General features: G+C 49.5%; 1 protein-coding gene across 2 annotated transcripts in view; it reads right to left on the bottom strand.

Moving 5' to 3' along the window:
* Positions 1–447: 447 nt before the first annotated feature.
* Positions 448–12,123, bottom strand: part of far1 (fatty acyl CoA reductase 1) — a 39,865-nt gene continuing 28,189 nt past the window's right edge. For both annotated transcript variants that reach the window (XM_072386612.1, XM_072386613.1), the window contains exon 13: positions 448–2,481. In XM_072386612.1, coding sequence (XP_072242713.1) covers positions 2,322–2,481 — 160 coding nt within the window. In that variant the 3' untranslated portion in view covers positions 448–2,321. The remainder of the gene's footprint in view (positions 2,482–12,123) is intronic.

Below are 12,123 nucleotides of genomic sequence, written 5' to 3'. Positions count from 1 at the left end.
AAGTTAGCAGCTTCGGAGGTGGTTTTGCTACCTGTGACTAAAGTTTTTATGCAAAGCCAAGCTAACCAGCTCAATCTGATCATCTTATGGGCTTCTGACCATCCACATAATGATGTAGATACTGTGTGCAGTTATGTTTGATTAATAAATCATTGGTATGATTCAGTAAAGTGAAGATTCCTGATATCAGAAGTGAATAAAAACCACAATAAGGAAGCTTAAGCGGACATACAGTTGCCATTTTTCCACCCACATCACGTTGAAGATGTGTACGACAGCTGCCTTTCACAATCACAAAATGGAACTATAAAATGGAAATGACACAACAGCAGTTTAATCACTCAGCCGGCTAATAACCTATTAAAATTACAGGCGATAATAGCTTTTTAATAGCTCCAACTACACAGAAATGTGGTTCTTTACATTCACTCAGAAGGAAAAATGGGGATCTACACAGTAAAGAAAATGATAAGTTACTTTTAGCTCTGAACCTTAAGTTTAAATATCTGTATTTACCGTTTTTTTCTTTTTTTTCCAGTATTTACAGCAGCTGAAGCTGGTTCAGTGAGCTCCTCTTCTGTAAACTAGCAATGCAATGACATCTGCAGAAAAATACATCCGTTATCTTTTGAGTTCTACCTAAACAGAGCTGAAATAATTAGAAAACATACATCTGATTGCTCTCTTTCACATTAGAATATTGAGAAAAGTTCAGGCACAATTCAGGGCGGATGCGTCCACTTAGCACACAATGTTATGTACAATGACTCATCCTGTGAAAAATCCCACTCCACAACGACACCAGAACACAGACGGGGGTGAACGTGTAGGCGTTTGAAGTTACTAAGTCACTTGGAGAAGACGCATGCAAGCACAATCAAAGACCAACAAGCAGATACACCTTGCTTCTACAAAGCTAACGGGCTCAATCAACGGGGAAGGCAAACCCTGGACGTGCCCAACGAGACTGAATATGGCAGTTAGGGTTAATTCTTATAAAATCTAAATTCTGTAACAGGCAAAACTCGTTTTAAACCAAGAAAAAAAAAAATACAAGACAGAACCATTCAGGTACAGGTCTTACATACCTGTATAGATGATAAATGACCCGAATCACGCAACAGACTAGAACCTGCAAAAGTTACACAAACATGCACGACCTTGTAACAGAAGATTGATACAGTAACAGGAGCATTCACAGAGACGGGGGCTCGAGTTGGTGCTACTTAAAAAGTAGTGTACTTAAAGGAAACAAAGAACAGGAGCCATCACCTACATTTAAAATAATCAGTCGTGGAGAAACACTCAAAATAAGAGGTGACGCCATTTCTCTGCTGAACTGTCAGCTTTGACGGTCACAAATGACGTCTAAACACAAAAAGAAACCTGAAGAAGAAGTAGCTTTTGCCAGATCTGCTGATGCTATAATAATCTGTTTATAGGCACTCAGTAAAGCCATTACAATCCGTGTTGTGCTTGGTTGTAAGAAGGGAGCAGGCTGCTGCAGACTTACAGGAGTGCGTTACTGTTTAAAGTTTCTTTTTGTCCAGCAGGATTAGAGGAAAGAAGGCCAGTGAGGACTCCTGGTGGGCACGATTCAGCACAAGCAAGCCCCTTCCCGCTTTAACCGTTACAAAAAGCTGCCGGTGCAGCTGTCTTAATGGTTGAAATGGCTTTAGTCTTTGGGGGGGGTGTCAGGTCAGCGTATACCAGTCTGAAGAAGACCATTTAAAAAAAAAAAAAAAAAAAAAAAAAAAAAAAAAAAAAAAAAAGCTGCTGTCAGATGAAAGCCCTGCTTGGTAAACTTAAGCAAAGAAAAAAAATGCAGTTGGAGTGCTTGTTTTTTAACGCTTAAACACAGAAAACCTAAAAGAATGAAGCCTTGACCGAGTCAAAAGTGAGCTTAAGACTTCCGGAGCAGAGCATTATCCAATGCATAGTTTGCCAGAGGAGGCGGAAGGCGAGCAGAAGGGAGGTCCAGGAGGACCGGACCGGCTGGAGGTGAACAGAATGATGTGTTTTCTCTACGATTAGCTCAAGCGGGGTCAGTCCGAGTGATGTGTGCTGTGAGATATAACCTGCATTTCACAAAGTGCCAGAGATCAGGTGAGCGATGTGAGATCTGAGAGCGCCGCGGACTCCAGGCTCGTCCAGTAACTTATCTTTTTGTGTGCGTTCATGGTGTTTCATTTCATTCCTCAAGTGTTGGGGGGGTAAAAACCAGCACTTTGAGCACAGGCGCCTCTCATCATCCACAGCCAGCGTTTTCTTCATTTCTTCAGCCGCCCGCCTCACCACCCACCGCCGCTGTCCCGGGCTCATTATCTCATGGTGGAAGAAGCTCTGAAGTACGACAGGAACTTGAAGCAGAGGCTCACCACGAAGTACCAGATGTTTCGAGCCATCTGGGATCGAGCGATGAAGACACGCCAAATGAACACCACCAGGACGGTGTTGAAGGTGTAGCGGATATTCCTCAGCCTGGAGAAGGAAACCATGGACTTAAATCAGATCAGTAAAAATTTTCAACCTAAATCATCTCCTTCAAGTTTGCAGTTTCACTTCCTGTGTGCGAAGAAGAAGAAGAAGAAGCACTGTTTACTCTTATCAATCCAAACAACAGTTTGAAAGGATTAAACGGACAGTTGTAAAATATGTGTGATTAATAGAGGGATAAAGCAAAGTGCAACATCTAAGCAATGCTTTAGAGATTCATCTTCTATATGGTGACCTAGATTAACGAAAATCTGCCCGAATGAAGCTTGTTAAAGCTCATCACAAGAACCGAGTACACCTCAGCTCTATCCACAAATGAGTGATGACTCAGAAGAACGATACTGGCAAACTGGAAGAGACACAAATTATACTTGATATTTTAGACCCTCAAACTTGTGTAATGTAAAGTACTGAAATATTAATATGAGCAGTAATATTCATAATATTTCAGGCACGAGCTGGGACACTGTTTGGAAAGTTGCTTCAGCCCAACACAGCACAGTTAACGTGAAAAACAAGAAGAAATGCATGATGCAGATTTTAAATTAAAGGCGATCAATCTGAGATGAGGTAGTGAGAGCGACACCGAAGAGACTGAAGTGAGTGACGAAGTTCTGAAGCTGGTCAAATTTGGACTCTGAAAAAGATGACTGATGGTTTTAGTGCGCCGGAGGGAGATTAAGAAGGCGATCAATGATTTTTTCCTGACAGGCTACCGTTTTTTTTTTTTTTTTTTTTTTTTTTTTTTTTTTTTTAAAAACCAGCTGTGTTACAGGCATTGTTCGGAAAAAAAAAAAGCATTTGCAGTTTGTATTCGTTTATGTTAGCATACAAATTTAATTAAAAGTTTCAAAACCCTCACGTGTAACATCTTTCTGTGTAAAGATCTCATGTTACAATGTGGCGGCTTGTAATCTGGTGCGGCCTATACAAGTACAAAATGGATTTTCTTTTAAAGATTAGAGGGTGTGGCTTATATTCAGGTGCTCTATCGTCCAGAATTTATGAGTTTGGTACTATACCGTGTCCTCCTTCCTCATCTTGTATGTTAGTTTTTATCTTAAGTGTTGTATATTTGTAGTTTTTTAGTATCCATTTTTGAGTATATTTATTTTCTATATATTAATATCTAAATATTAGAAAAATATCGATTAAAAGAAAACCAACTGAACAGGAGACTATTGGAAACATGAAGCAGCTCCCTTGAAAGTTAACGTTTCAAACGTTACTGAGACGCTAATAGTTTGAAGAGCTGAGAAGTTCTTCATCCTCTTTATGCTAATTTACAGAAAGCTTCACTTTGATTTTCACTGAGCTTCTTTTTGCTGGAAGGGGTTTTTGTTGTTCTTCTTAATATATCCTGAAGGTGTTCCATTAGATTCATATCTTAAAGATCTCATTGTAAGATATTTTCCTAACAGAGCACTTCGCTCCCAAACTGCAGGTTTACTTGTTGTTCCCAGAGTTTCTAAAAGTAGAATGGGAGGTAGAGCCTTCAGTTATCAGGCCCCTCTCTTGTGGAATAAGCTGCCAGTAAATGTCCGGGAAGCAGACACCCTTTCCACTTTTAAGATTAGGCTTAAAACTTTCCTTTTTGATAAAGCTTATAGTTAGGGATGGCTCAGGTAATCCTGAAACATCCCATAGTTAAGCTGCTATAGGCTTAGACTGCTGGGGGACCTCATCTGTCACACCTTTCCTCACTTTGCTCTCTTTTTCCCCGTTTAATTTCTCAAATGATTTTATATACATGTGACATTATTGTGGTTATTAACTTGTGTTTCCCTGTTCCAGCAGGTATCCTTTGAATGGCGTTATGGTGTTTTTCCCCCCTCTTTTCCCTCTTTTCTGTCTTCTCAAACCCCAGCTGGTCGAGGCGGATGGCCACCCTTCCCGAGTCTGGTTCGGCCAGAGGTTTCTTCCCGAGTCTGGTTCGGCCAGAGGTTTCTTCCCGAGTCTGGTTCGGCCAGAGGTTTCTTCCCGAGTCTGGTTCGGCCAGAGGTTTCTTCCCGAGTCTGGTTCGGCCAGAGGTTTCTTCCCGAGTCTGGTTCGGCCAGAGGTTTCTTCCCGAGTCTGGTTCGGCCAGAGGTTTCTTCCCGAGTCTGGTTCGGCCAGAGGTTTCTTCCCGAGTCTGGTTCGGCCAGAGGTTTCTTCCCGAGTCTGGTTCGGCCAGAGGTTTCTTCCCGAGTCTGGTTCTGCCAGAGGTTTCTTCCCGAGTCTGGTTCTGCCAGAGGTTTCTTCCCGAGTCTGGTTCTGCCAGAGGTTTCTTCCCGAGTCTGGTTCTGCCAGAGGTTTCTTCCCGAGTCTGGTTCTGCCAGAGGTTTCTTCCCGAGTCTGGTTCTGCCAGAGGTTTCTTCCCGAGTCTGGTTCTGCCAGAGGTTTCTTCCCGAGTCTGGTTCTGCCAGAGGTTTCTTCCCGAGTCTGGTTCTGCCAGAGGTTTCTTCCCGAGTCTGGTTCTGCCAGAGGTTTCTTCCCGAGTCTGGTTCTGCCAGAGGTTTCTTCCCGAGTCTGGTTCTGCCAGAGGTTTCTTCCCGAGTCTGGTTCTGCCAGAGGTTTCTTCCCGAGTCTGGTTCTGCCAGAGGTTTCTTCCCGAGTCTGGTTCTGCCAGAGGTTTCTTCCCGAGTCTGGTTCTGCCAGAGGTTTCTTCCCGAGTCTGGTTCTGCCAGAGGTTTCTTCCCGAGTCTGGTTCTGCCAGAGGTTTCTTCCCGAGTCTGGTTCTGCCAGAGGTTTCTTCCCGAGTCTGGTTCTGCCAGAGGTTTCTTCCCGAGTCTGGTTCTGCCAGAGGTTTCTTCCCGAGTCTGGTTCTGCCAGAGGTTTCTTCCCGAGTCTGGTTCTGCCAGAGGTTTCTTCCCGAGTCTGGTTCTGCCAGAGGTTTCTTCCCGAGTCTGGTTCTGCCAGAGGTTTCTTCCCGAGTCTGGTTCTGCCAGAGGTTTCTTCCCGAGTCTGGTTCTGCCAGAGGTTTCTTCCCGAGTCTGGTTCTGCCAGAGGTTTCTTCCCGAGTCTGGTTCTGCCAGAGGTTTCTTCCCGAGTCTGGTTCTGCCAGAGGTTTCTTCCCGAGTCTGGTTCTGCCAGAGGTTTCTTCCCGAGTCTGGTTCTGCCAGAGGTTTCTTCCCGAGTCTGGTTCTGCCAGAGGTTTCTTCCCGAGTCTGGTTCTGCCAGAGGTTTCTTCCCGAGTCTGGTTCTGCCAGAGGTTTCTTCCCGAGTCTGGTTCTGCCAGAGGTTTCTTCCCGAGTCTGGTTCTGCCAGAGGTTTCTTCCCGAGTCTGGTTCTGCCAGAGGTTTCTTCCCGAGTCTGGTTCTGCCAGAGGTTTCTTCCCGAGTCTGGTTCTGCCAGAGGTTTCTTCCCGAGTCTGGTTCTGCCAGAGGTTTCTTCCCGAGTCTGGTTCTGCCAGAGGTTTCTTCCCGAGTCTGGTTCTGCCAGAGGTTTCTTCCCGAGTCTGGTTCTGCCAGAGGTTTCTTCCCGAGTCTGGTTCTGCCAGAGGTTTCTTCCCGAGTCTGGTTCTGCCAGAGGTTTCTTCCCGAGTCTGGTTCTGCCAGAGGTTTCTTCCCGAGTCTGGTTCTGCCAGAGGTTTCTTCCCGAGTCTGGTTCTGCCAGAGGTTTCTTCCCGAGTCTGGTTCTGCCAGAGGTTTCTTCCCGAGTCTGGTTCTGCCAGAGGTTTCTTCCCGAGTCTGGTTCTGCCAGAGGTTTCTTCCCGAGTCTGGTTCTGCCAGAGGTTTCTTCCCGAGTCTGGTTCTGCCAGAGGTTTCTTCCCGAGTCTGGTTCTGCCAGAGGTTTCTTCCCGAGTCTGGTTCTGCCAGAGGTTTCTTCCCGAGTCTGGTTCTGCCAGAGGTTTCTTCCCGAGTCTGGTTCTGCCAGAGGTTTCTTCCCGAGTCTGGTTCTGCCAGAGGTTTCTTCCCGAGTCTGGTTCTGCCAGAGGTTTCTTCCCGAGTCTGGTTCTGCCAGAGGTTTCTTCCCGAGTCTGGTTCTGCCAGAGGTTTCTTCCCGAGTCTGGTTCTGCCAGAGGTTTCTTCCCGAGTCTGGTTCTGCCAGAGGTTTCTTCCCGAGTCTGGTTCTGCCAGAGGTTTCTTCCCGAGTCTGGTTCTGCCAGAGGTTTCTTCCCGAGTCTGGTTCTGCCAGAGGTTTCTTCCCGAGTCTGGTTCTGCCAGAGGTTTCTTCCCGAGTCTGGTTCTGCCAGAGGTTTCTTCCCGAGTCTGGTTCTGCCAGAGGTTTCTTCCCGAGTCTGGTTCTGCCAGAGGTTTCTTCCCGAGTCTGGTTCTGCCAGAGGTTTCTTCCCGAGTCTGGTTCTGCCAGAGGTTTCTTCCCGAGTCTGGTTCTGCCAGAGGTTTCTTCCCGAGTCTGGTTCTGCCAGAGGTTTCTTCCCGAGTCTGGTTCTGCCAGAGGTTTCTTCCCGAGTCTGGTTCTGCCAGAGGTTTCTTCCCGAGTCTGGTTCTGCCAGAGGTTTCTTCCCGAGTCTGGTTCTGCCAGAGGTTTCTTCCCGAGTCTGGTTCTGCCAGAGGTTTCTTCCCGAGTCTGGTTCTGCCAGAGGTTTCTTCCCGAGTCTGGTTCTGCCAGAGGTTTCTTCCCGAGTCTGGTTCTGCCAGAGGTTTCTTCCCGAGTCTGGTTCTGCCAGAGGTTTCTTCCCGAGTCTGGTTCTGCCAGAGGTTTCTTCCCGAGTCTGGTTCTGCCAGAGGTTTCTTCCCGAGTCTGGTTCTGCCAGAGGTTTCTTCCCGAGTCTGGTTCTGCCAGAGGTTTCTTCCCGAGTCTGGTTCTGCCAGAGGTTTCTTCCCGAGTCTGGTTCTGCCAGAGGTTTCTTCCCGAGTCTGGTTCTGCCAGAGGTTTCTTCCCGAGTCTGGTTCTGCCAGAGGTTTCTTCCCGAGTCTGGTTCTGCCAGAGGTTTCTTCCCGAGTCTGGTTCTGCCAGAGGTTTCTTCCCGAGTCTGGTTCTGCCAGAGGTTTCTTCCCGAGTCTGGTTCTGCCAGAGGTTTCTTCCCGAGTCTGGTTCTGCCAGAGGTTTCTTCCCGAGTCTGGTTCTGCCAGAGGTTTCTTCCCGAGTCTGGTTCTGCCAGAGGTTTCTTCCCGAGTCTGGTTCTGCCAGAGGTTTCTTCCCGAGTCTGGTTCTGCCAGAGGTTTCTTCCCGAGTCTGGTTCTGCCAGAGGTTTCTTCCCGAGTCTGGTTCTGCCAGAGGTTTCTTCCCGAGTCTGGTTCTGCCAGAGGTTTCTTCCCGAGTCTGGTTCTGCCAGAGGTTTCTTCCCGAGTCTGGTTCTGCCAGAGGTTTCTTCCCGAGTCTGGTTCTGCCAGAGGTTTCTTCCCGAGTCTGGTTCTGCCAGAGGTTTCTTCCCGAGTCTGGTTCTGCCAGAGGTTTCTTCCCGAGTCTGGTTCTGCCAGAGGTTTCTTCCCGAGTCTGGTTCTGCCAGAGGTTTCTTCCCGAGTCTGGTTCTGCCAGAGGTTTCTTCCCGAGTCTGGTTCTGCCAGAGGTTTCTTCCCGAGTCTGGTTCTGCCAGAGGTTTCTTCCCGAGTCTGGTTCTGCCAGAGGTTTCTTCCCGAGTCTGGTTCTGCCAGAGGTTTCTTCCCGAGTCTGGTTCTGCCAGAGGTTTCTTCCCGAGTCTGGTTCTGCCAGAGGTTTCTTCCCGAGTCTGGTTCTGCCAGAGGTTTCTTCCCGAGTCTGGTTCTGCCAGAGGTTTCTTCCCGAGTCTGGTTCTGCCAGAGGTTTCTTCCCGAGTCTGGTTCTGCCAGAGGTTTCTTCCCGAGTCTGGTTCTGCCAGAGGTTTCTTCCCGAGTCTGGTTCTGCCAGAGGTTTCTTCCCGAGTCTGGTTCTGCCAGAGGTTTCTTCCCGAGTCTGGTTCTGCCAGAGGTTTCTTCCCGAGTCTGGTTCTGCCAGAGGTTTCTTCCCGAGTCTGGTTCTGCCAGAGGTTTCTTCCCGAGTCTGGTTCTGCCAGAGGTTTCTTCCCGAGTCTGGTTCTGCCAGAGGTTTCTTCCCGAGTCTGGTTCTGCCAGAGGTTTCTTCCCGAGTCTGGTTCTGCCAGAGGTTTCTTCCCGAGTCTGGTTCTGCCAGAGGTTTCTTCCCGAGTCTGGTTCTGCCAGAGGTTTCTTCCCGAGTCTGGTTCTGCCAGAGGTTTCTTCCCGAGTCTGGTTCTGCCAGAGGTTTCTTCCCGAGTCTGGTTCTGCCAGAGGTTTCTTCCCGAGTCTGGTTCTGCCAGAGGTTTCTTCCCGAGTCTGGTTCTGCCAGAGGTTTCTTCCCGAGTCTGGTTCTGCCAGAGGTTTCTTCCCGAGTCTGGTTCTGCCAGAGGTTTCTTCCCGAGTCTGGTTCTGCCAGAGGTTTCTTCCCGAGTCTGGTTCTGCCAGAGGTTTCTTCCCGAGTCTGGTTCTGCCAGAGGTTTCTTCCCGAGTCTGGTTCTGCCAGAGGTTTCTTCCCGAGTCTGGTTCTGCCAGAGGTTTCTTCCCGAGTCTGGTTCTGCCAGAGGTTTCTTCCCGAGTCTGGTTCTGCCAGAGGTTTCTTCCCGAGTCTGGTTCTGCCAGAGGTTTCTTCCCGAGTCTGGTTCTGCCAGAGGTTTCTTCCCGAGTCTGGTTCTGCCAGAGGTTTCTTCCCGAGTCTGGTTCTGCCAGAGGTTTCTTCCCGAGTCTGGTTCTGCCAGAGGTTTCTTCCCGAGTCTGGTTCTGCCAGAGGTTTCTTCCCGAGTCTGGTTCTGCCAGAGGTTTCTTCCCGAGTCTGGTTCTGCCAGAGGTTTCTTCCCGAGTCTGGTTCTGCCAGAGGTTTCTTCCCGAGTCTGGTTCTGCCAGAGGTTTCTTCCCGAGTCTGGTTCTGCCAGAGGTTTCTTCCCGAGTCTGGTTCTGCCAGAGGTTTCTTCCCGAGTCTGGTTCTGCCAGAGGTTTCTTCCCGAGTCTGGTTCTGCCAGAGGTTTCTTCCCGAGTCTGGTTCTGCCAGAGGTTTCTTCCCGAGTCTGGTTCTGCCAGAGGTTTCTTCCCGAGTCTGGTTCTGCCAGAGGTTTCTTCCCGAGTCTGGTTCTGCCAGAGGTTTCTTCCCGAGTCTGGTTCTGCCAGAGGTTTCTTCCCGAGTCTGGTTCTGCCAGAGGTTTCTTCCCGAGTCTGGTTCTGCCAGAGGTTTCTTCCCGAGTCTGGTTCTGCCAGAGGTTTCTTCCCGAGTCTGGTTCTGCCAGAGGTTTCTTCCCGAGTCTGGTTCTGCCAGAGGTTTCTTCCCGAGTCTGGTTCTGCCAGAGGTTTCTTCCCGAGTCTGGTTCTGCCAGAGGTTTCTTCCCGAGTCTGGTTCTGCCAGAGGTTTCTTCCCGAGTCTGGTTCTGCCAGAGGTTTCTTCCCGAGTCTGGTTCTGCCAGAGGTTTCTTCCCGAGTCTGGTTCTGCCAGAGGTTTCTTCCCGAGTCTGGTTCTGCCAGAGGTTTCTTCCCGAGTCTGGTTCTGCCAGAGGTTTCTTCCCGAGTCTGGTTCTGCCAGAGGTTTCTTCCCGAGTCTGGTTCTGCCAGAGGTTTCTTCCCGAGTCTGGTTCTGCCAGAGGTTTCTTCCCGAGTCTGGTTCTGCCAGAGGTTTCTTCCCGAGTCTGGTTCTGCCAGAGGTTTCTTCCCGAGTCTGGTTCTGCCAGAGGTTTCTTCCCGAGTCTGGTTCTGCCAGAGGTTTCTTCCCGAGTCTGGTTCTGCCAGAGGTTTCTTCCCGAGTCTGGTTCTGCCAGAGGTTTCTTCCCGAGTCTGGTTCTGCCAGAGGTTTCTTCCCGAGTCTGGTTCTGCCAGAGGTTTCTTCCCGAGTCTGGTTCTGCCAGAGGTTTCTTCCCGAGTCTGGTTCTGCCAGAGGTTTCTTCCCGAGTCTGGTTCTGCCAGAGGTTTCTTCCCGAGTCTGGTTCTGCCAGAGGTTTCTTCCCGAGTCTGGTTCTGCCAGAGGTTTCTTCCCGAGTCTGGTTCTGCCAGAGGTTTCTTCCCGAGTCTGGTTCTGCCAGAGGTTTCTTCCCGAGTCTGGTTCTGCCAGAGGTTTCTTCCCGAGTCTGGTTCTGCCAGAGGTTTCTTCCCGAGTCTGGTTCTGCCAGAGGTTTCTTCCCGAGTCTGGTTCTGCCAGAGGTTTCTTCCCGAGTCTGGTTCTGCCAGAGGTTTCTTCCCGAGTCTGGTTCTGCCAGAGGTTTCTTCCCGAGTCTGGTTCTGCCAGAGGTTTCTTCCCGAGTCTGGTTCTGCCAGAGGTTTCTTCCCGAGTCTGGTTCTGCCAGAGGTTTCTTCCCGAGTCTGGTTCTGCCAGAGGTTTCTTCCCGAGTCTGGTTCTGCCAGAGGTTTCTTCCCGAGTCTGGTTCTGCCAGAGGTTTCTTCCCGAGTCTGGTTCTGCCAGAGGTTTCTTCCCGAGTCTGGTTCTGCCAGAGGTTTCTTCCCGAGTCTGGTTCTGCCAGAGGTTTCTTCCCGAGTCTGGTTCTGCCAGAGGTTTCTTCCCGAGTCTGGTTCTGCCAGAGGTTTCTTCCCGAGTCTGGTTCTGCCAGAGGTTTCTTCCCGAGTCTGGTTCTGCCAGAGGTTTCTTCCCGAGTCTGGTTCTGCCAGAGGTTTCTTCCCGAGTCTGGTTCTGCCAGAGGTTTCTTCCCGAGTCTGGTTCTGCCAGAGGTTTCTTCCCGAGTCTGGTTCTGCCAGAGGTTTCTTCCCGAGTCTGGTTCTGCCAGAGGTTTCTTCCCGAGTCTGGTTCTGCCAGAGGTTTCTTCCCGAGTCTGGTTCTGCCAGAGGTTTCTTCCCGAGTCTGGTTCTGCCAGAGGTTTCTTCCCGAGTCTGGTTCTGCCAGAGGTTTCTTCCCGAGTCTGGTTCTGCCAGAGGTTTCTTCCCGAGTCTGGTTCTGCCAGAGGTTTCTTCCCGAGTCTGGTTCTGCCAGAGGTTTCTTCCCGAGTCTGGTTCTGCCAGAGGTTTCTTCCCGAGTCTGGTTCTGCCAGAGGTTTCTTCCCGAGTCTGGTTCTGCCAGAGGTTTCTTCCCGAGTCTGGTTCTGCCAGAGGTTTCTTCCCGAGTCTGGTTCTGCCAGAGGTTTCTTCCCGAGTCTGGTTCTGCCAGAGGTTTCTTCCCGAGTCTGGTTCTGCCAGAGGTTTCTTCCCGAGTCTGGTTCTGCCAGAGGTTTCTTCCCGAGTCTGGTTCTGCCAGAGGTTTCTTCCCGAGTCTGGTTCTGCCAGAGGTTTCTTCCCGAGTCTGGTTCTGCCAGAGGTTTCTTCCCGAGTCTGGTTCTGCCAGAGGTTTCTTCCCGAGTCTGGTTCTGCCAGAGGTTTCTTCCCGAGTCTGGTTCTGCCAGAGGTTTCTTCCCGAGTCTGGTTCTGCCAGAGGTTTCTTCCCGAGTCTGGTTCTGCCAGAGGTTTCTTCCCGAGTCTGGTTCTGCCAGAGGTTTCTTCCCGAGTCTGGTTCTGCCAGAGGTTTCTTCCCGAGTCTGGTTCTGCCAGAGGTTTCTTCCTGTTAAAAGGGAGTCGTTCCTTTCCACAGTCGCCACAGGCTCAGGACTGGAGATTGGACTGAAGACAAGTTTCGGTGCAATCTGTTGGTTTCCTTAGCTAGGATATTAAATTTTTAATTGGCTCTATATGAATTAATTGGATTATGATTACAATGAATTGAATTCCAATTGGCTTGAATTGGACTATATTATTTAAGTGCCTTGAGATGACAATTGTTGTAATCTGGCGCTATATAAATAAAATTGAATTG

This window comes from Leuresthes tenuis, unplaced genomic scaffold, assembly GCF_036924035.1.
Source record: "Leuresthes tenuis unplaced genomic scaffold, fLeuTen1.0.hap1 SCAF_5, whole genome shotgun sequence".
In the NCBI taxonomy this organism is placed as follows: Eukaryota; Metazoa; Chordata; class Actinopteri; order Atheriniformes; family Atherinopsidae; genus Leuresthes; species Leuresthes tenuis.
This window is presented reverse-complemented; position numbering and strand designations above follow the sequence as displayed.